We start from the raw sequence: 23,770 nt of genomic DNA on the forward strand, positions 1-23,770 counted from the left end.
AAACCCCGTTTTTTTAGTTTGTTAGGAAATGTGGGGATGAATTGGGATGGGAACAGGCAGAGAGGGTGCCAAAAATAGGTTCCGTGTTGGTAGGGATTTTGTCTCGAGCCACCCCTGACTATCAGTTAAGGTGCATTTAATGAAAAAAATTTTTTTGAATATATACCTATTTGTTTATGGTACTTGTTGTTGTAAATACAATCATCATCACCAAGAGAACTAATATAACACCAATAAATAAAAAATAATGAAGGTCTCTGAACCAAATTGATTCTCTGTGGAGAAATACTGCTAAATTATTTCAAATTCACTTATCCGAATCAGCCCAAGATGCATGCAATCAAGATACTTTCCTGGTATTATGCTGAGGTGAACTCGGGAATCAAACGCTGCACCTCTTGCAATCCGGGCAAGCTTACTCACCATTATACCACAGAGTACTATTCACACACATTCCAACATAATACCCAGAAATTTTCTTCATTTGATGTGTTTTGGGTGAAAGAAAAACATGTCTCTATCCAAAAATGATTAGTCAGTTACCAAGTAAATTTGTATTTATTAATACATGTTCTGAATTTTTTTCAAATGCTTGTGAAGAGCCGTGGTCCCCAAACTTTTTGCAGCGTGACTCCGTTTTCAAAAGAATTTTATTGGTGACCCCCCCCTGTTTTTGTCGGTTAGAACTTAATTGATAGATGGCGCTGCACCGATAATTTATTCATGTGTGCGCAATAAACTCTATTTTGCAAATTTTTTCATAAACCGACATTCAGAGATCGAAGTACGCCAGGGATCGTGCTTGCATGTGCGCATGCAGCAGATGCATTAACCTGTGTTTGACAACCTATTTAACTTGAAAGATTGCAGGGTCCCCTCCCCCCCTTCACAGAATCAGCCTCTATACGATTTCGTCATTCCTGATCAAAACTTTACAGGGCTGTCAGTAAGCATCGAAAAAAAAAATCTTTTCATTCACCGTTTTAAAGATTTTCAATTTTAATTCGATAGTTTCCTTTTCTAGACATCCTGTTGGTTCAAATTTGTTAGATAATTGTGTGCTTTACTTCTGACTAGTGAGTGCGTACATAAGTAATATGTAAAGTAAAGTAAATGGGTATAAGGTTAAACTTTAAGGTGTGTTTTAGGAATTTTGCAAGTGATGCTATTTTTATTAATACCTATAAAATTTTTACAAGTGTTCAATTATTAGTTGAATAAGCTTGAGTTATTCCATAAAATTTAGGCAACGAAATGCAAAGCCTGAAAAAATGCAAGATCCTACTCGAGAAAACTACTATCAACGAATGCTTTCCAGGTTTCATAGATTTTCTTGACTCAATTTTGAGTTACAAGCGAAATTCGTCGTTCAGATCTTTGAGTGATCGGTAAGAAATCTTTTGAATTATAATTGAAACCTAATGTGACAAACTTTCCAATTTATTAATACATTTTTGATAAAAGAGACAAAGGAATCATTCAGTGTCACCGTGGAACAGAAATATAGAGCTAATTTTCTTTTGTAAAATCTTATGAAAAGCATACGGGATGAAATGTTTGGAACTGATACGTGAATTAAATTGAATGCATTTTTCGACTCTTTAAAAAAGAAAAAGTTATTTTTACGTGTATTAATTCTTTTATTTTAATATTCAACGTATGAAAAAAACCTTTTCCTTGTAGGATTTGACTTCGTATGATTTCAATCACGATTTATCTGTTCATGCAGTACCTTCTACCAAAATTATTAATAACATAGAAGTAGCCTTTTTTTTCTCAGGAACAGACAAAATATTGCTATAAAAATGAAGTTAATGGCTATACACTATCCTAAAATAGAACGATACAGAGAGAGATGTTATCACTTTAATACGAATCCTGTATGAATGACAAAAATTGTCTTGCGCGTGATAAAGTTCATATTATTTAAGCGAAGCAGTTGTAAAATTACTGATTGATCTACAATGCAAACACTATCGCATACTTTAATCAACGCGTTATCACAGATACCGTGACAGAACTAGAAATGGATCTTATACAAATTCACTCATATATAATTGGTTAATTCTTATTTCTCTCTGTATGAAAGGTGTACATACCGTTAAGTGGAACAAAACAGGGTTTTCAAAGTTCAGTTAGATTCTGAAAACGTTTCCTGTTGTAATATTTGTGTATTTCTTTTATATTCCAATTAAAATGTACGCGTGACAAATAACAAAATCATTCTATCGTGACCAAAATTCACCGAGACATGTAACCTTAAATTTTGTGAATTTTTGGCCTATATTCCAGACATGAAAACGCATCATTACAAGAAAGTATGGAAACCGTTTTTTAAAAATTTACATTATAATAGAATTTTCCTTACATTGTGAAGAACATAACATAGGTTGTGCATTGGCATAACATAAGAATTGTTAGGGTTCTCCTCATGAATGAATAAAAGTGAGGTCAAAATTATGCACGTGCCTGGAATATTTTCATGATTTACATCAGCTCTGAACACACAAAAATAAACTCTGTTTTGTTTCACATGTCAGTGGCTAAAGAACTAAAGTTTGACTTGAAGAACCCAGGAACTGTAAAGAAAAGAAAATTTTGTAACTCAGAAATATTTTTCTTTTGCTTGAACGGCTTTTGCTTAGACCATACACCATTTGAAACATTAAGAAGTTTTGTCTAAGAATAACGTTTTAAGAAATAGTTATCATTGGACATTGAAAATTAGAATCAGGTATTATGATGCATAAAACAACCAGTTCAGCTTTAAAAAAAACATTGTTCATTTTGCCGCTGCATATCGGTTTAAAACCAACAACCAATTTTTGGTGGGGAATTATAACAAATAGTTGCTTTTATGGGTAGCAGCAGGAATCGTAAACAAATTTTGTTTCTCGCACGATAAAATATTATAAATTAGAAGATTAGAGGGAAGTTTTTTCGTTTTATATTTTCTTTCGTCCGTTTGCAAATTATTTCTACCGTTTATGCCGGTTCACGAAATTCTTCACTTAATCTCACTGCGAGTAGTAAAAGGTTGAAGAACACACTCACACTATGCATGATCAGTGTTCATCAACCACCTGTGTGCGATACATTTCATCCAATTCATATATAGCGACTACATAATTTAGTTTTTTCGTCGATCCGCGAGTTATTTTTCTCCAATTTATTTATTTTTATGTCATAAAATACTAAAACATATGTCATAAAATAATAAACCGCAAATTCTTTCTCCCATTTATTTATTTATTTTGCTGATTTGCAAATTATGTATAATATTTGCGGTATTTATTTTTAGCTCGTTCACAAAATATTTCTCATTTTTGCTATGTTCATTTTTTTCCAGTTCGTAAATTATTTTACCCATTTATTTAATTTTTGCCAATCCGTAAAATATTTCTCCCATTCCCACCTGTCCGTGAAATGATGTTCAACAATTTTGAGTGTATGCAATCTTATTTTTATTGTATCTTTTCATCCTAGTCCTTTGCTTGTCCCAATGGATTGTTGGACTGATTCTATGCGTGTCTGTCCCCCTCATGATATTCTACTTCTGATGAAAGCCATCAATAGATTTACATCTCAGTACATTCGGTTGCCATTCACTGCTGAAACAACTCGAAGACTTATAGGTGAGCTTCCCCTTGAAGTCATACGAATTTTGAATCTTGAGCTATTATTCAAGATAAGTTAACTTATATTTATCACTGGTGTATCGAGAATCATCTACACTCGAATATAGACAAATGCTTTGTTATGCATTGTTTCAGTTGCATGAAACAACCTTTCGCATACACTTATTCTTTGACTCTGGGATTTTACAGAGAAGATATTGTGCTACTGACTTGGATGTATAATTTATACTTCTAATTTTCAAAAAACAATTGGCACGAAAACGTTAAAGGCAAGAAAACGCTTTAAATAGGAAATCTTGATGAGTGTTAGTAAAAGTTCGGATATCATGACAATAAATCGTATTAAGTGGAAAACGTTCCCAGTGGGATCGTTCTAAGCGGGATTTACTGTTCATCCTTTTTTAAAAATTTCTTGTTTTAATTCAGAGAAATTACCAAACGATCGTACTTCAAAAATCGCCCTAGAACATTCCATTGAACAGATTGTAATTAATAGTATACACATGTTTTATACACACTTTTTTAATTACTAATTTTAGTTATATTATATTCAATCCATAAAACAACGCAATAATGTATATTGATTTCTAATTGAATTACTGCTTTTTAGTAAATTTTTTTAATGATATGTGTCTGCGTAAGAAACATTTGAAGCCTCAATTCATCCGAATAAATTCAGCATTAGTATATGTGAAGAGATACCACTATTTATATTTCAGGCAATGAAAGAAGCTGCATAAGAAAGAATAAGGAGATATACAACGATTGCGTTGGAGATGAACGTGGAGTTATTGTGGATATTGAGAATCTGTAAGTGTTCAGTTTGAAAATACTACACAGAAATTTCACCGATAGTGAATCTTAAGTTTCATTTATTATTTCATTCATGATTTTTCTTAAGATTTTGAAAAATCATAGATAACAAGTGATTTGAAAATTTCTGTAGAGAAATAGACAAAATTAAAATAATTAATAATTACAAACAAATTTTTTCGTAGATATTTTTTCTAGTCGAATATACGTTAGAAATTTAATTCAATAGTAATAGTTTCAAATAGTATTGAATGATTAGCTTATATAGAGTTGATGAAGTTTCGATAAATATTTTACGTGTTAATATAGTGGTTAATATAGTGGTGTTTTACGTGGTAAATGCGATAAAGGTTATTATGCATACTTACAAATCGTCTTGATAAGTTTGATAAATTTATCACTTTTACCGGAGATTATGCAAATATCCAAGTACCGTAGGTAAGTTTGATAAATAATGAAAACATCACTTTTATCGCACCCCGATACAATGATATATGTATTAAATATCGTGTGGTATATCATAAAGTATGATTTATCATGTTTACCAACGACGCGACACATGGGTATTATGCATAACTTCCGGTAAAAGTGATAATTATTTAGTACTTATCATTATTTATCAACGACGGTTGGGTACTATACATAATCGCCGATAAAAGTAATTAATTTAGGAAATTTGTTATATCTACCAACGATGCTCGGGTACTATGCATAATCGGTGGTAAAAATTATAAATTTAGGAAAATTTATCAAACTTGGTGGCTAATGCATGATAACCGGATTTACCTTTATCACATTTACCGTAACATATATTTTGTTTTTAATTTTTTACAGCAAAGCAGAGAGATCTACTTGTGCCAGAAACTTCTTTAGAACACGATGCTCTGTTTATGAGCAGATGTTATTCGACCATTTGGTGAAAATGACGAATAAGAATTATCCTTCTCATGAAATGCTAGATATTGTTGATAAAAGTGACCTTGGCGATGTAAAGGAAGGTAATATACTCTAAATGAACTTTAACACTTTTCAACAGAATCAATATCACTGAAATTGGAAAGTAATTTTTAAAGTTGATATAGAAATTTCCATTACTTGTCTTACATCGTCAGCATTTATATAATCTGAAGTAATTGTTCAAAACCTAACCTGTGCAGGATGTACACTATCGGAAACTGAAAATGTTACAACTCGAACACTTTGTATTGTACGTTAAAAATTTTCACCAGAGATAGTAAACATCCAGATTAGTAAATGTTTACAAAATCAAAAATAGGCTGTGTTTTATGTATTAAATAGGGTTTATTTGATAACAAATTGACAAAAAAATTGATAGTCAGTTGCACGACCGACTCGGGTTTTCTTCAAATTTGGTACGCGTATAGATGTTGTCAAGGTGTAGAAATACTCAAATTTTCAGCGACCGATAAATTATTTTATTGAACCATTGAAAAAACCGTAAGAAATGTTTTTTCCCCTACAGGTTCTATCGATAGATACAATGATACAAACAAATCAGCCCGGGCTGATGCAAAGCACCTTACTTCCGTTACCTCAAAAGAGGCAGAGTTGTGTCGGAAAAAGTTGGCAAAGATTTGTAGTATTGCATCCCCTTGCCCCGTGCTCGCAAGTATCGAATCACTCGAGTCGTTCTCCCCATGAAGACAGGCATCAACTCGATGCAACGTACAAGTCATTTGACTAAAATGAATGACTAGAGGGAAAAAATGCACGTACGCCCCCAGTGGCCCGGAGACTGCAGCCTAGGATTTCAAATAATTGTGGAAAGACATGGAGCAAGTAAGAAGTTGACACGTTGAAGTGGGAGAGATTTGAGAACGGTCTAAATATACTCAATGTATACAAAATATATATACAAGACATATTGGAAACAAATGTCATTATGAGCTCATACAAATATTCAAGGTTACAAAATTATTATCATACTATGTAAATGTGTATACAAAACCACTTTTTTATTCTTCCGATTGTTTATGGCACGGTCGCTGTGTGTGTGTGTCGCCTTTATGATAGGGTGTGTGAGGATAGTGATTCTCTACTTTGAAAAATAGCTCACACATACAACAACGTCCTTGATTCCCAATCATAAATTATACAGTATGTATTACTTTTTTTCCCTACAGCAGCTGTACAAGAGTAATAAGTATGTATGAAAGCAGTATTTTCTGTACATTGAGAATAAATATATTGCAATATCTGTGCAGGAAACTACAGAATCTCATCGCACTTGAACAGGAGCTTCGAGTTTTTGAACACACAATTTATCATTTTATTGAAACTCAGCCATCATTTAAAAAAAAAATAAGCTTGAAGAACCAGGGTATTGTACTTCTCCTGTTTCAACACTCGTACAGTCGAGTACAAGTTATAACATACCCTGGAGATAACATAAGCCGTGGATGTAACATACGGTTTTATAACCTTCGATTTTTGGCCCGTTCACATCCATATATTTTCACCTCTACTATTACATACCCACTCCTAGCCAGATGGTGACCCACTCATGGTCTGCCGCTCTGTCTCAACGAAGAAGTTTTAGCATGTGGCAGACATTACCAAAAGACAGAAAATCCGAGTCATTTTTTTGGTTGATTTGTCAATAATTAATATAATCAGTGCAAAAATATATTTTTTCTTTTTTTGATCTTTGTAGTACTCCACAAATAAATTTTTCTCTTTTGTTAACTCTATTTAAGTGAACCAAGTCTATACAAGAAATGAGTGTGTGTATTTAAGAGAAAGATACCTAGAGCAATCAAATGCATCCATTTTATCAATTTAAAAGACATTTTATTAATTATCCGTATGGTTATAATTATCACGTATTACCTGGGGTTCCAGAGTACCATCTTTTTTACAGAGCGCAACACGGTTTTGATTCAATTTCACGAGCTTTAAAAAGGGATTCATTCATAAAAATAGGCAAATCATGGGTGCCCTTTTTTTGTTCAATCAAAACCAAATATATAGTAATTTTGCTCTGAGACGTTCGATATTGCAAAGTGTATAAGTAAGCGATAAGCACTCTTATAATTCAAAAATACAATGCTCATCCATCATCTCTATTTTCACTTTTAAAATCCAGGCTATGTTGTTTACACCGAATTTGATAGATATGTTGTCGCAAAATGCCATAAAGATCTCAATAAGCAACTTATGGAAAGATGTTTTCCGGGACTGTATGAAGTTATTAAAGATCTAGGGGAAGGATTGATTCCAAACTATGCTTACATGTAAGTAACATGCGATTAGCTTATTATGATACACACCATTGCATATATGTTTTTATTTAAATATGTTTTAAATACAATACTTCATATCATGTTCATAATATGAAGTTTTATTGATTTCCACTTATTAACCCTTTTAGTTGTAAGACCGGATCTTTCCCAGGGCCCTTTCTAAAGCCCGAGGCTTTCTCATTGAGTTTAGAACAAAAAACGTCTCACCGCCGTAAATGGTTTAAAGTGAGTCGGAATATTATACTAGTATTGTTCCGGATAATTTTTCACAAGACTTCGAGATTGCAAAACAAGAAGCGGTTCGACGGTGAATCCCGTCAATTCATTACAGAACAGCAATTCACACGTATGTACAGGCTAATCAGAGAGCTAACAACTTTCTCGCAAAGTTAAATCACAACTGACTTTTCATCCAGTGCGAGCCTTGCAATTTGTGAGCGCCACACTATTTATAACCCTGGTAGAAACTTCGAGAAAAAGAGCATTCCACAAATCTCTATTTCCTAGTATCAGGTTTGTGGCGCCACTGTCTGGGAGTAGATCTTTCTGGAATTTTCTCTACGCGCCCTCCGCCAGTTCTCCACCAATGGCACATTCTTGCGCTTAACCGAAACCGGTATCAACTCTCGTTGCCAACAGAAAATTGCGATAAAGACTTGCGCCACCTATCGTCTATACATCGTAACAGTATGATTGAATTCAAAATAGAGTACAAATTATTTTGAATTTTAATACATAGAAAATGTTCAATATAAAAAAAAAATAAAAAAGACATGTGATATATCAATTAGCAACAAAAATGGGTTAAAACTGAAAAGAAATGCAATGACGATGGGGTAGCAGAATAGTATGGTTATTTTTATAATAACCCGTCTTCTGTTGGAAATGAAAAATCAAATATGCTCACTATCGTAATCGATTAAATAGTTATCTGTTATGAAAATTTACTTGACATGAAATGTCTCTTACTATATTTGTATTTTAATTTTTCTACCTCTTATGGAAATTTATTTCATCAACTCTATTTGGCCTCTTTTTTTACATATTCCAAGACATGAAGAAAGACTCCCGTGTTATCACATTGCATTTCAATATTGCGGCTTTAGAGCTAGAGTTCTGATAATGGATATGCTTAGCACACTTTTGCATTCTTATCCCGAGCTTCCTCTGGTTGGTTCTTCTGAGGACTATGAATGTAAGAAAATTGTTTTTTTTTATTATAATTGCAATTATTCGAACTCCCTCAATTTTTTTTTAATGTATGAAATTTGTTTTCAGTGCAAGCTGGCCCTCCACTGAAGGAATTGCAAGTATGCTTCAATATGGTGGATCCAGTGAAGGTAAACGAATGCCAAAAAAATTTGCATTATGCATTGTACGACATAGTTATTAATCGTGGAACCATAAGGCAGTAAGTTCTTTGCTTGAAAATTTTTATGTATTCAATCGTGTTTATGTGTCATAAGTTCTGTATTTAACGCTTTATGACCAGAATTATTTTGGACAATTTTTCATTTCAAATCATTTTTATTCATCACAGAAACAAACCGCATAATATAGAAAAACAGAAAAAAAATCATCCAATTAAAGACGGTTTTTTCAAACCAATTCATTTAATGCTTCAAATAAAACATGATTATCAAACATTTCCCTGAAATACTTGAAAAATATACCTGATATATACACCTCATACCGAAAATTCAACTTATATACTTTTATTTTATTCACACAAAAATATAATTCATTCGTATCATTCTCTGATCATATGTGGAACAACAATAAATATTGCTATCATTCAAATACAAAACTACCTGTACAATTTTTCGAAAGTATCATATGCAGTAAGAAATCAGAGTAATAATGCGTATATCGACAAAAAGAATGAAGATAAGCTCATACAACAATGAAAAGGAAATATGCGTTACATGTTTTACGCTCTAACTTGTTGGATGAAATGACCAGCAAATGGGACATTTTCTTGTTTTTTTTTAGAACTTCACCCTTCCCGACATGTTTTCCTTCATAAAAAAAATACCGGTTTTTCTTTTATAGATTGTTTAAATTTATAACATTTGCTAAAATCGGGGACGAAAATAATTTGCATAATTCAATAATTTTATCATAATGATACAGATACTCATCAATTTTTCAGCAGTGATATACAGCCACGTGTATCAAAAAATAAAAATATACATTTGCCCTGCATTTCCCGATGCCAACAAAAAAAATTTCACGAGTTAAATTTTTCCAAGTGCAACATTCACTGAGATATTTGAATTTGAAAATTGGAGTAAGGCTGGAAAAGAACAGCGTAAGTTTGAGAGGAGAATCATTGTCCGTTAGTTTATGCGGCTTTTCCCCAAATTTTCTTCGATTTTTGAATTCGCATAACTCAGAGGATATTGCATAGTGAAATGATTTTTGTTGTGCGGAGAAGAGACGGATCCACAGCTTCCTAACTGGGATTTCACGGACAGGCGACTATATAAAAATTTAGTTGTTTTGTTTCTTTTGACTCTCAAAACTGATATAGGGTGGTTTCTGAGCGCATGTTGAGCAATTTTCATGTTGGAACTATACATCTACAACAAACGGTTGATGATGTAAATGTCATATTAGGACCTACAGGACACCCTGTATAGTAATATCACGGACCAAATATAGTATATTACGCTATTGTTTATGTAACTACAGATACTAATGAGAATGGGAAAAGGAACACTTGTTCAAATATAAAAAAATATAAGATTAAATAATTTTTGTTCTTTGAAACAAACAATGCAGATTTCATACATAAAATGTCGTTTTGCCAGGGAAATAGATGTCGAAACAGTAGGATGCATCAGACGTGCCACTAGCCATTGCAATAACGGCATGTCCGCATATATAATTACCAGGATATCACCTAACATCACTCAAAGTGTCGATGCAATGAAACACTTCCTAATTCCTGAACCTCCCAGAAGTAAGGAATGGAATATTGTAATGATCTATTATTTTAAACTATCAATCAATTTATATTGCAAGGATTTGCTTTTGAATGTATTTTTCTGTAGAGTCATAGTTTTATCCATTTATCTGTGATAAATTTGAATCTCATATAGCTTTTCACTAGCGATAACGGCACTGTTATTTCGTTTATACACCTGGATATCATACATGTGAATATATTTACTAATGTGTGGTTTTCATTTACATATAGCAATCAGTTATGATGATTGTTTTCCTGAGGAATTCCCTGGTGAGTTAATTTTTTTGCCTCGAAACTTCAGTTAATTTCCAAAAAAAATAAAAACTTTGTTTTATAACAACTAAAATTATGGATTGATTCACAAAGTATAAGAATAAACTATATGTATCACGGCTTTGGAACAAATTACGTTAATTTAATCATCCTATATTTTTGTATAAATAACGTTATGATGAAATATCATGCAGATTTATCCAGAACCATTTCATACTTATTTTCCCTATGGTATTTAAGTTCATCCATTCAATAAAAAACTGGGAATCGAAGATAAATTCTGTGGTCAGATGGCAAAATGTCACAAGTCATTTTTCCGAAAAATTGAGTTGTTCGCATTCTGGAGTCTCGTTCGTCAAAATTTTGGAAGGTGACAAAGTTTCGTCCATCTCTTTCGGTTCACGAGGAACCAACGGGGGCAAATTGCATAAGTCGAAAAGCAACATTACCACATTTTTGCAAAATATTGTTCGCAAATTTGCCCTCGTGAAATTTTAAAAAAGTGACTTATTCTATTTTGCCATCTGAGCAGAATCATAGAAAAGCAATATTTATTGTCAATAGATGTTACGCAATATATGTCATTTGTGGAAATAAATTTGGAATCCTAAGATAATATACTATTGCTACTTAACCACACATACACTTTATACACATTCCTCTGGGGATTATCTAACCAATCAGTATGGTGAGTTCACGGAGAGTTGGCATGTGCCTACGTCACGATGGACGATTCTATTACAAATACAAATACAACGCCACAACAGGCAAAATGCCCAACGAGGTGGCTGAGAAAAAGATGCCCATAAAAATAAGGATGTCATATATTTCCAAAAATTATATAGCAACCCAATTAAAAATTCAATTAACAAAAATTATAATCAATATATACACATGACAAAATGCTATACAATGCCCGTAATATATTTATGATTGTCTTATTCTAAGTATGGATAGCTTCTCGATTTACCCCAACATGTTTATCGCATTTCTTTTTAAACGTGTCAATTGTATTGCAGTTTACTACCTCCGGGGGTAAGCTGTTCCATTTATTAACAACCCTATTAGGGGAAAATTCCCTGCGACACCATAGCCTTGCATTGTCCCTCACCAATCGATACTGATGTCCCATTGTAAAAGCAGTCGATTGGCGGTGTACTAAAAGTCATGTGTTTTTGATAACACGATTGAAAGATGTCAGGCTCTGCCACTTGCATTATTACATTCTTTGTAATAATGCATCTATAGAACTGATTTGGAAATTCTTAGAGCTTGTTTTTTGTTTTCAAATAGGAAGTCACGCACAGTATGATCGAATTTTTTCTCTCCAATTGTAAAAAAAAATAATAATTTACATTCATACTTACCCTAATATAATTGTAAAAAAAATCGTCCATAAAAAATCGGCGACTAAGTACAGTTTTGAAATAGAGACCTGGAAAATAATATTTCGTCGTAAAAGAGGGGTGGCATTTAAGAAGGGTTTTGGTAAACTTTTATTTAAAAGATATGATTTGACCCCCCTTGATGTACAAGCTTTTGGGGCAATAAACTTCATTTTGGGGGCAATAAATTTCGGCTATGTATGTTTGGAGTGTCGGCAATAATTTTATAAAAACTTTCGTCCTTGTTCGCATTTTAGAAAAAGAAGAAGGGGAAAAAAGAAATAGTGGAAAGGAAGAAGAAGCAGGGGAAAACAGTAGAGCAGGTAAGTAGAAAAGAAATGACAGTAGATTTCTCTTTCGCCCTCACTATGCGTATTGTATTTCTCTCTCATATATTCTATAAACAAATTTAACAAAAAAAACAAACCTTCCGTTCATAGGGTTACAATAAAGCTTCGGGATGATTAGAAAATAGGCAAAAAAAACCAGTGTAATGAATTTCTTTCATTTCCGTTTGAACGAGATATCTCGTCCGTTCGGGGTTACAAGCCATCGTAGATCTTCCATGGTTGATGTGATTTAGTTTCAAATAGTTCATACAGTCGGCCCCCGTATTCGAGGGGGTTACGTTCCCGGGGTGACCGCGAATACGGAAATCCGCGAATAATCGAAACTATAGTTTTTCTTGTATATCTCGTTTATTGAACATCATGAGAGAGGGCAGGGTGACGCAGAGGTAGAAGGGAATGTAAAAGAGGGTGCAACGATTATTGGCGATGTTTTCTGAAAGAACGTTGTGATTGCTACGAATCCTGAGAAAAGAGACATTTTGCAAATGGCATATCGGAATCAAACTTCGAATTATCCAAAACGTTAGGGAAAAAATTGAATTAAACAAGTAATTTCAACAATTCAATTGAATAGGATAGTCAAACCTCTCATATTCAAAATTATCCAATGATTCGAATTAACAAAGTTCACCTGTACCTTCGTTTCTGTTGCAAATCTCAAAAAAGCTTGCTACATCCCAAAAAATAAAACAGTAATAAAATAACAAATCGCATTGAGAAAATAGTTTTTAGACGTAATCCGCTGATTATATACCCGGAAATACGACACATATTTTATTTTATTTTCGGTGATGTTTTGACGACGATGTTGTTGTTCGTGATCTATTGACTCGCGATGTTTTGACGTGCGATTTTTTTTGGACGTGCGATGTTCTTGTTGGCGATGTGTTGACGTGATACCGTTTAGGTTGTTACCATAACATAGTTAATTATCTTATTAGTAACGAGGTAACAACGAAACATGCTGCAATTAATTATTAAAATGTGCAGAGAATAGTAATTAGTAAGTACAGAGGATAGTAATAGAGAAAAGTAATTTACCTAATTAAGTTTTGATGTATAAAACTACGTCATTTAATGGTAAAATGGAAGCAGCACTTTGAATATGTACAACAGAGACAACTTGAGCTCAACTAACTATTCAAGACCTTCTTCCTTATCACAATGTGATAAGGTCACGCCCTCGTTACCCAAGTTGCAGAATCTCCCACTAGCTCAACATCCAGTCCGTATTTGTACCATGGCACATATTCGGCCCTTCCCTAATCTTATCCATCCCTTTCAAAATCTCATCTACATATACTGGACAAAATATTCAAAAATAGTAAAATTTCCCTACCCTATCGCATGCTTTAATGTTTCAGCCGTGGTTGAATATTAATATCGTCTTGGTGATGTGTATTTTTGTATGCTGGTACTTATTTCTAGGACATCATGACGATCAAGTGGAGAAATTATTTCAAGATTTTGACTACGAATATACTTCACCTCATCCTGAACAGTATAATGCTTTCGATAATGTTATGTTCATTGACTTGCATCTTCCAAGTTGCGATTCTCAAAGGAATGATGGGGATTACTGTAAGTCATAATAGTTATATTGATAGTTTTCACCGAATATTTAAACTCAATGTTTTAGTATGCTAAATTACTGGAACTATCACCACACAATTTTTTTTGTTCTGTGAAAATATTTCTAAATATTTGATGACATTCATTTTCCTTCTGAGGCAAGAAGATAATGAAAATTGAATAGTGTCACGTTGCAGCTGAAAACAAGACAGTCAACCCTTAGTTTACGAACTTTATCCGTTCCAGAAGTCCGTTCGTAAACCACATTGTTCGCAAACCGAAGTAATTTTTTTCACGAGAATCAACGAAAAAAGGAATTAATTCGTTCCTGGAGCCTAAAGATTTATAGTGCGAACTTCCACAACGGCTTCTGTGCATAACCAACGGTTATCACTAAACAAATACCAAAAAAAATTACAATAATTCTAAAAAGATGAAATGCAAACGAAATAAAAGTGATGACAGGGCAAAGTCTGATTTCGTGAGTACGTATCATCTATAATTGTCAAAGCCCTCCAAATCTTTGCTTGCAACACTATCTGAAAGCAAAATATATTCCAAGCCAAATTGATGGTTCTATAAAGCACTTGCTACCAAGCTTTGTAAATAACAACTATGCAATGAAGAATGATGAAATAATGTTTCCAGAAGTTACTGACTTATAGTTCTGTCTGAGATATTGCAAAACATCTTGAAAACAATTTCTTTCTTCTGAACTTCATAAAGTTTGAAATTACCTCCTCATTCACGGGCTGAATAGACGAATAGTATTTAGTGATGGGAACTCCATTTCGATGAAATACGATTCTTTTCAACCAAATTCTGTCGGGAAAAAAAATTACAATCTCAGACTTCTGAAGTATGCTTTTTTTGGGACTTTTGGGCCGTGTTGCGGGCTCGTAAACCGAATCATTTTTGCTATTGATAAACCAAATCGTTCGCAAACTGACACCTTCATAAACCGAGGATTGGATGTATTTGAAATTTATTGTGTGATTCAAAACTAGGTAAACCCCATATGTAACTAGAGTGCTTGTTACTTTGCTATTTTTTTAATGTATGAATTTACTGTACAATTTTTACACTGTATCGAGATAATCTGTAGAGTTCTCGGATAAGATGTAAGAGAGACTTTTATTACCTTGGAACATTATTTTTCAAATTCATTTCTCTTAATCAGTTTTCATGATAAAATTTCACTAAACTCATTTGATCCGCATAGCGTATGAAAAGTCATGAAATGTGAATTACCTTTCTGTTATACCATAACCAAGAGATGTGGAGTTTTACAAAAGGCAAAAATGTGTTCCACGCTACAAAATGAGTCTTCAACCTTGAAACAGGGTAGACATATAAAGAGAAATGACAAATATTACTGGAATAAACATCATGGGTGGTTTTTTCACATAAATTAAATACTGAAATTAAAAATATATTTTTATTATTATCATCATATATTTATTATTTTCATAATATTCATTATACAGTATATTATATTTCATTATTTTCATTAATATATATATATATATATATATATATATATATATATATATATATATATATATATAATATATTTACATTAAATTAACATAAATGGATGTGGGAACGTAATTACATAAATTAAATGCGTAAATATTCGACATTTTGCTTGTAGAAAAGAAAATTACATTTGTAATTCGGTAACTTTCTTTTTGCACAAGGAGATTGCATTAGAGAGACGATATCCATGATACCAGCATGCTATATCTAGCTGACACTGATGAGTAAAAAAAAAAATTTTTTCACCTCCCCTCCAAAGAGAATTTGGTGGTGAGAATTTTTGTCGGACGCATCCCGCACTGTCTACTCCAAAACATTTGACCTGGAATAGAAAATTTGACAGAAAAAAATTAGTATAGTTAAATGTTTTGTAGGAAAAGGGTATAGAACTGAGATTTACAATAAAAAATAGAATAAAAAACAAAAAAAGAAGAGTTAAAAATTGTTAAAAGTTTAAATCTCAAAATATGCTTGGACAATATGAAGAGATATACTGTTTCAAGGTACGCGATTTTTATTGCTTCAAGATACACGGTGTTCCCACTATATCTAGAAAAACATCAATTACTCTATTCACAGTGCTTGGTATGATTGAGCACTTATTATAAGTTATCAAACGACTGCATAGATTATGGAGGTGGGAACGTAATTACATAAATTAAATGCGTAAATATTCGACATTTTACTTTTAGAAAAGAAAATTTGTAATTCTGTAACTTTCTTTTGACACGAAGAGATTGCATTAGAGAGGGGATATCCGTGATGCCATCATGTCATCATATCTAGCTGACAGTGATGTGTAATAAAATATTTTCTAAAAGTTTACTAAAAAAGGACAAGTTCCGGGTTTACTAAATATAGCTCGCAAAACCTGCAAAGCTGAGAAGAAACATAAGAAAAACTACTGCACAATGTTGTACTAAAATGCCTACTTGCATTTATCTACTTTTAATGCCCTACTGAATAGCCTTACTTGAAAAATTTCTGTGAAGGTCATAGACAAATTGCTGAAATAACATTCAGTTGTGGGAATACTCATTTCTAATTCCTTGCACTTCAAAAACGTGAGTTAGAAGTAATACTGTTAAAACTATTTCAAGTGTTTCGAGGTTCACTATGGTCAAGAGATAACAGTTTCCCCCTATTTGTGTATATTTTTTTGTATATTTCCATATCATAGCTGAATTCATTTTCAGCTAATGTGTGTTGTCAGTTTCAGTTGAGACAGATTTAGTAAAAAGTAATTTTTTGGAAAAGTTTTTCCAACAGAACTATTGTTTATCAGTAGCTATTTATTCTGAAAATGGAAGTGGCACTTTAAATCTATATTAGCACTCAAATCACTCAAAGTGGGTGAATTATTGACCTTATTTTCTGAAATAGACAAATACAGTAATAATAATGATATCATCCGCAGAAAGTATTTAATGGTTTATGAATAATAAAATAATAAATGTTTGTGATTGAAATGTACCGTATTCATATTGAAAAAATTCGTATACATTCTCACATGAACTGAATTTAATTCTTTTTTTTTTAGAGAAATCCGCTTCAGAAAGAAATGTAGAGAAATTGAAGAAATCAAATGTATCTCCAATTAGCTTTCCATTTCATCACACGTTCTCATGTATTGTCACCAGTGTTTTCAACTAAATTACAAAGACGAATTTGTTTATGAATACCTGAAACGATTCAACCGATTGCTATTTTTCTCAGTTACTGTATTAATTAGCAAGGATGTATTGTAAAATGAGGAATGGTCAATTAAATTTTATAATTATGTGATTTTTTTTTTTTGTTATGCTAAACATGTCTTGTTGAGTAATTTAAATACAACTTCTAATTTTTGAATAATCCCACAGACTCGTAAGGAAAGTTGGTACGCATTTGTGCATGCAACTAAGGTAGAGGTTGCCAAGTTAAAACCTGTCGCAGAACCATTCGTGATTATCCATGGAACCTAAACAAATTCAAATGTTTCTTGAGTATACAATGTGTGTTTGTGTCCGGTTAAGTTCACGTAAATTTTGTGGTTAAAGAAAATGCACTGCTAGCGAATTAATCAAAAAAAAAAATCAATCGTTTTTTCCGACTTTTAGGAGAATGTCCCATCGTGTACGAGTGGAATGGTCACGTCAATCATTTACGGATGGAACGGAAAATATTATTTATCATTATTACCATCTCATGGACTTGGAACCAGCGACCAGCTTTTCGTTAAATTTCGTTTTATTCAATGCTAGAAAAAGTCCAATAAATTTTAACATTAAACAAAAGAAATTATTTGAAGAAAAATTGCAGCGTTTTGCACCAATTTTCCACGATCAAAATGTCCGCAGAATTTTGACAATAAGAAAAAAAATCTTGCAATTACACAGTACTTGGAGAGAGAGAAAAAAACAACACACGAAAACTTGATCACACAGATCTTATGCACAATTCACTACCAACACTATTCTCAAGCTGACCTCGGATATCCGATGTTTCACCATTAATTGGAAACCGTTATCAAAAAACTGACGCTCTTCCGAGACGACATTTCGATCTCAAAACTACGACCGCCAAACAAAAATGTCTTGTCCGAGGATTACGTCACTCTCCGCTATTCACACACGCGCGCACACACACACAAAGGTTGTTAACAGCTGGCTGATGCGAAGATATATATTTTTTGGAAAGAGAGAGAAAATTCAACTGCATCTGCGGAGAATCGAACCAACGCCCTAGACCACTGGACTGCAGAGGCAACGGATATCTCAATCTTTCCTTGACGGTCTAATGACGATCTACGTCCATTCAAAGGAGTCTAATATTGCATTACACCAGTTATACCTATTATAAATGTGGGGGTTGACTAGTTCCTGTTAAAATCAAAATTACTGTGCATTACGTACTCTACACTACGTAGTACTCTTGAAAATAAAAAATAAATAAAGATAGGGTCTTGGAACAAAAAAAGGAGGGGAAGAGTGTTTGAAGAATAATCGGAAATTTTCATTGCCTCGGGATTATCCGAATATTAAAACTTTCGTGGCTCGGATTTTCGAGATTCTACTCTATGAATGAGAAGAAAAAAAATCCGTAACAGTTCACACACAAATATATACACGAATATCTGTATTTCGAATCAAAGTGTGGGAATATCTAAATTAACAGCATGACCATCTATTGTCAGAATACTACAACGTAAAAAATTTCAATGCTTATTCTTTAGAATTTTTCGTATGGGGACGTTCAAGTATTACGCCAGAAAATTTTTAGTGACCCCCCCCCCCTTGTCAGAAAAGTCAGCAAAACTCTGACCTCCCCCTCCCCCACTTGTCAGCAAAATTTCGTCATCTCTGCCCCCTACGTCCTAATTCATATTCGTAGGATCAGATACGTACGCTGGGGGCTGGGGAGTGGTTAACACAGGGGAGCCCAGCTCCCCAAGATCAAAAATTTATTTTTTTAATGCAAAAAATATTTTTTAGAAAAATTAAAATTTTTAAAGGAACTACCTTCAACTACTATTTTAATAGTGGTCAATACCATGAACTCAAACACACACCTGTGTTTTTAAACTCAACAAATTTTAATTCTGTGAGAAGGGTGATTCAATAATGCGCGCAATAACACGCAGGGGAATTACATCAGACAACCTCCCACTGGAGGGTTGTTACATACACTCTTCCACATTTCTCCCCTTCGAGAGGGAGAGAGACATAATAATAATAAGAAATACACAAGAAAAGAAAAGCGAAAGTTGACATCAACTCCATCTTGTGTTGGGTGCAAAAGATAAAAAGTTAGGCGTTTCCATCCCGCTCGGCGTTGTAATGCTAATTACAACCAATATCAATTTAACACAATACAAAAAAAATTAAAAAAAGGCTTGAAATCAAAACTTGTACACAATACATATTGAAAAAGTAATTATGAAGAATCATGAGCATAATGGTAATAATACAATAATGATAATAATAAATTTGCAAGATAGATGCATCTTACTTGTGTAGGCATATCCTATCTTAGGCATCAAAATGAACTGAAACAAATCTAAACACATAACTGCTGTAATCAAACACGCGTTGCAATTAATTCAAAATGCAACAAACAGATGTACAGTCAATTCAAATTAATATCCATTCTGAAAAGCTTAAAAAAAAAAACCATCATTATCATATGCAATGAAATTATGCAGCTAAAATGCACAAATGAAAATACTAAGATGTATCCGATTAAATATAATAAACACAAACACTAGATGATAAATTACATGAAGACCAAGTCACTTCATTTCTCTTGAAGCGGGAGCAAACAAATTTTTGCTATGGATCGTTTGATTAGTCCTTTTTTAGTTCGTACAGTCACAACGCGAATCTTGTGATCTGGACCTGGAATGATTTCTTCGATTCTTCCAAGTAACCAGTTACACGGCGGCACGTTATCTTCCTTGACAATCACCATGGCACCTGGTTGCACATTAGATTTTGAGAAGTGCCACTTATTTCGTTGCTGGAGCGAACTTAGGTAGTCCATCTGCCAACGCTTCCAGATGGTCTGAACGAATCGTGTTGTGAGCTGCCATCGAGATAGTCGGTTATCACCAAGGTGGCACAGGTCAGGCTCAACAACGGTGTTAAGCGATCGTCCAATCAAAAAGTGAGCTGGTGTTAGGACCTCAAAGTCATTGATGTCTGGCGATAGAGGTGTTATTGGTCTGGAGTTCAAAATTCGTTCAATTTGGGTCATAACAGTTTGGAACTCTTCCAACGTGAGTTTGGAAGACCCAACAGTTCTTTTGAAATGGTGCTTGAAGGACTTGACACCAGTTTCCCACAAACCTCCAAAATTTGGAGCTCTTGGAGGTAGGAAATTCCATGTGATTTCCTCGAAGGCGAAAAAATTAGCCACAGATTCATCAGGTTTCACAACCATCTGATGAAGACGTTTCAACTCTGTGTTGGCACCGACGAAATTAGTGCCATTGTCGCTGAATATTGATGAGCATTTTCCACGTCTAGCAAAAAACCTCTTTAGACATGCAATAAATGCGTCTGCTGTCAAATCTGACACGAATTCTAGGTGGATTGCTTTAGTCACGAAACACACGAATAAAGCAACATATATTTTATGCAATTGACCCCTTCTCTGACCCTTGAATTTTACGTAGAATGGGCCACAAAAATCTACTCCACAAACGTTGAATGGAAAAGTTCTGTTTACTCTTTCCTTAGGCAAGTTGCCCATTATTTGCTCAAGAGTGGTCGGTTGTGCACGGAAGCATGTTACACACTCATGAACTATTTTTCTTGCAAGGTTTCTTGCACCAACAACCCAAAAAGTTTGGCGAACGAGATGCAGTAAGGTTTGAGAACCTACATGCAGGTGTTTACGGTGATAGTATTCGAAAATCAGTCTCGTTAGTCGGTGTTTGGCTGGTAGAATTATCTGTTGTTTTTGATTGTACGAAATGTCTGCTTCATTTATGCGACCACCAACGCGAAGCAATCCTTTCTGATCGATGAAGGGATTGAGATTTTTCAATTTGCTTTTAGTGAAGACTTGAGCCCCTTGCTTCAAGTTCCTCAATTCCTCACTGAATTCCCTTTGGACTATCTGGATTATTTTTATTCTTGCCACGTCAAGTTCTTGGGCAGTGAGTGGACCTGATTTTTTGTCTGTCTTAGATCTCGCATTAGAACAAAATCTAAGAACGTAAGCAACTATTTTAATGGTAGTTGTGTATCTGCTGGCTTTCGTTATTATGGGTGTTATAACATCATCAACACTTGCTACTAATGAATGTTCAACGGATTTCTTGAATTCACTCGCAAATGTCCCATCCTCTGCTGCCAACGTAGGCGGATCCAAATCAAAACTAAGTTCTGATCTCAAATAATCAGGACCGCTCCATCACAATTCATTGTGAATTAATTTGTCAGGAGACAAGCTACGTGACACCAGATCTGCTGGATTGTCTTCGGATCTAACGTGGTACCACTTATACATACTAGTTATTTCCTGAATAACTGCCACTCTATTGGCTACAAATTTTTCAACAAATGAGGTGAGGTGTTTATCCATGTCAGAACAATTTTTGAATCTGACCACAAAATAATTTTCTTAAGGTCTAACCTTAGAGATTCTACGACTTTACTGATCAATTTGGATAGCAACACTGCTGCACACAATTCTAAACGATATATAGTAGTCACCTTGAGTGGAGCCACTCTTGACTTACTACACAAAAGCTTAACATTGTACACATTTTCAGAAAGACACCGCACGTAAACTGCTGCGCCATAAGCCTCAGAAGAAGCATCGGCGAATCCATGTATTTCAATTGATCGACCTTCACCAGATAAGCAATAACGATCAATGTATACATCATTAACAACATGCAGGGCAGTAATAAACTTGCACCATTCGATTGCTTCCTTTTTTGGAAGCGTATTATTCCAGTCCAATTTCAACAGCCACAAACGCTGCATGAATATTTTTGCCTTAACTATGATAGGCCCTAGCAAACCCAAAGGGTCAAACAGTCTCGCTATATCCGAGAGAACGGTACGTTTGGTGTAATCGGAAGATAGGTTTGAGCGCTTACCTTGAACGTGAAATAGTCCTTTTGGGGATTCCAAGCCAAGCCCAACGTTTTCACAGTGACATTGTCCTTGGCATCAAAACTGTATCCATTCTCGCCATGGTTGACTGCGTTTAGCAGTGTCGAATTGGAACACCACTTGTGAAGTGTCATTCCACAAGTTTGGAGCATCTGTATCAATTGACGCTGAAGCTCTAGAGCGTCATGTAGCTCATGTGCACCAGACAAGATGTCATCCACATAAAAGTCCGAGAGTGCAATCTTGGACGCATAAGGAAACCGAGGTTGTTCGTCTAGCGCAAGCTGTTTCAGCACACGTGTAGCTAAATACGGAGCACAAGCTGTACCGTAGGTGACAGTCAATAATCTAAACACCTTAACAGGATCGTTCAGATTTTCTTTCCACACGATTCTCTGCAAATCACAATGGCCGGATTCAACCAGAAATTACCGATACATTTTTACAATGTCGGCGGTGAAAGCATATCTATGTTGACGAAATCTCATCATAATTGAGAATAAATCCTGTTGAATGGTTCCACTATTCATGAGCAAATGGTTAAGAGACACCCCTGAAGAAGAGATGGCGGATGCATCAAAGACAACGCGAAGTTTTGTACTCGCACTATCAGGTCGGTGAACGCCGTGATGTGGCATATAGTAGGTGTTGTGATCAACTGCAACAGAGGTGAGTTCTTCCATGTGTCCCAAATCCTCATACTCCTTCATGAAGGACACGTAAAGCTTTTTCACATCTTCATCCTTGTCTAGTCGTTTGCACGTTGCGTTCAATCTTCTACTAGCCATGGCCAAAGAATCTCCCAATTGTGTTTGATCTGATTTAAGAGGTAGTTGCACTACGTATCTACCTGCTTCATTTCTGAAATGAGTTTCACAAAAATGTTTTTCACAAAGAAATGCCTCAGTACTTTCAATAAGCTTGTTTTCGTTTACGGATTCTAAGTCCCAGAATCTTTTCAAGGTGTTATCTAAATGTTCTAATTCATTGGATAAGTGACAATACATTACTTTCGGTTTGGTTTTGCACCGCACCGCAAACTATCCAACCAAAAACAGTTTCTTGCAACGATATTTTAGACGTGGTAATCCGATGTTCGCATAAAATCTCAAAAAATATTTCGGCACCCAATAAAATGTCGATTCTATGCGGAACATTAAAGTCGGGATCTGCTAGCCGTATATTCTCTGGAGGGGAAACTTCAGATTTGTTGATATATCTGGAAGGACTGAAACCCATCACTTTCGGAACTATTAGCAACTCCAATGAGCGCCTAAACTTGTCATCTGAAGATGAAATTACCACATGCAGTTTCTGGTTTATGTGTACTGGTAAGCCGCTCAACCCAGACACAGCGA

General features: G+C 34.3%; 3 protein-coding genes across 3 annotated transcripts in view; 2 read left to right on the plus strand and 1 right to left on the minus strand.

The window, feature by feature from the left end:
• LOC149078686 (uncharacterized) overlaps positions 1 to 9,129 on the plus strand; it is a 30,135-nt gene extending 21,006 nt beyond the window's left edge. Inside the window, exons 12-18 of the mRNA XM_089241256.1 lie at positions 1,247 to 1,388; positions 3,487 to 3,635; positions 4,358 to 4,448; positions 5,286 to 5,449; positions 7,558 to 7,705; positions 8,767 to 8,909; positions 8,993 to 9,129. Coding sequence (XP_089097382.1) covers positions 1,247 to 1,388; positions 3,487 to 3,635; positions 4,358 to 4,448; positions 5,286 to 5,449; positions 7,558 to 7,705; positions 8,767 to 8,909; positions 8,993 to 9,129 — 974 coding nt within the window. The remainder of the gene's footprint in view (positions 1 to 1,246; positions 1,389 to 3,486; positions 3,636 to 4,357; positions 4,449 to 5,285; positions 5,450 to 7,557; positions 7,706 to 8,766; positions 8,910 to 8,992) is intronic.
• Positions 9,130 to 10,528: 1,399 nt separating this feature from the next.
• LOC149078687 (uncharacterized) lies at positions 10,529 to 17,592 on the plus strand. Its single transcript, XM_089240507.1, has 5 exons — positions 10,529 to 10,679; positions 10,917 to 10,955; positions 12,601 to 12,666; positions 14,122 to 14,274; positions 17,345 to 17,592. Coding segments are annotated over exons 1-5 (351 nt in total). The 5' UTR covers positions 10,529 to 10,588; the 3' UTR covers positions 17,347 to 17,592.
• Positions 17,593 to 20,079: 2,487 nt separating this feature from the next.
• LOC149078688 (uncharacterized) lies at positions 20,080 to 23,200 on the minus strand. Its single transcript, XM_089241265.1, has 4 exons — positions 22,859 to 23,200; positions 22,397 to 22,807; positions 22,031 to 22,274; positions 20,080 to 21,674 (listed from the first exon to the last, which is right to left on the minus strand). Exons 1-4 carry the CDS (start codon positions 23,198 to 23,200, stop codon positions 20,080 to 20,082), a joined length of 2,592 nt encoding a protein of 863 aa, XP_089097391.1.
• Between the last annotated feature and the right edge of the window lie 570 nt (positions 23,201 to 23,770).

Source organism: Pholcus phalangioides, unplaced genomic scaffold (assembly GCF_987345545.1).
Source record: "Pholcus phalangioides strain wild (caught in Gottingen) unplaced genomic scaffold, Ppha-v1.0 ptg000013l_1, whole genome shotgun sequence".
Lineage (NCBI taxonomy): Eukaryota > Metazoa > Arthropoda > Arachnida > Araneae > Pholcidae > Pholcus > Pholcus phalangioides.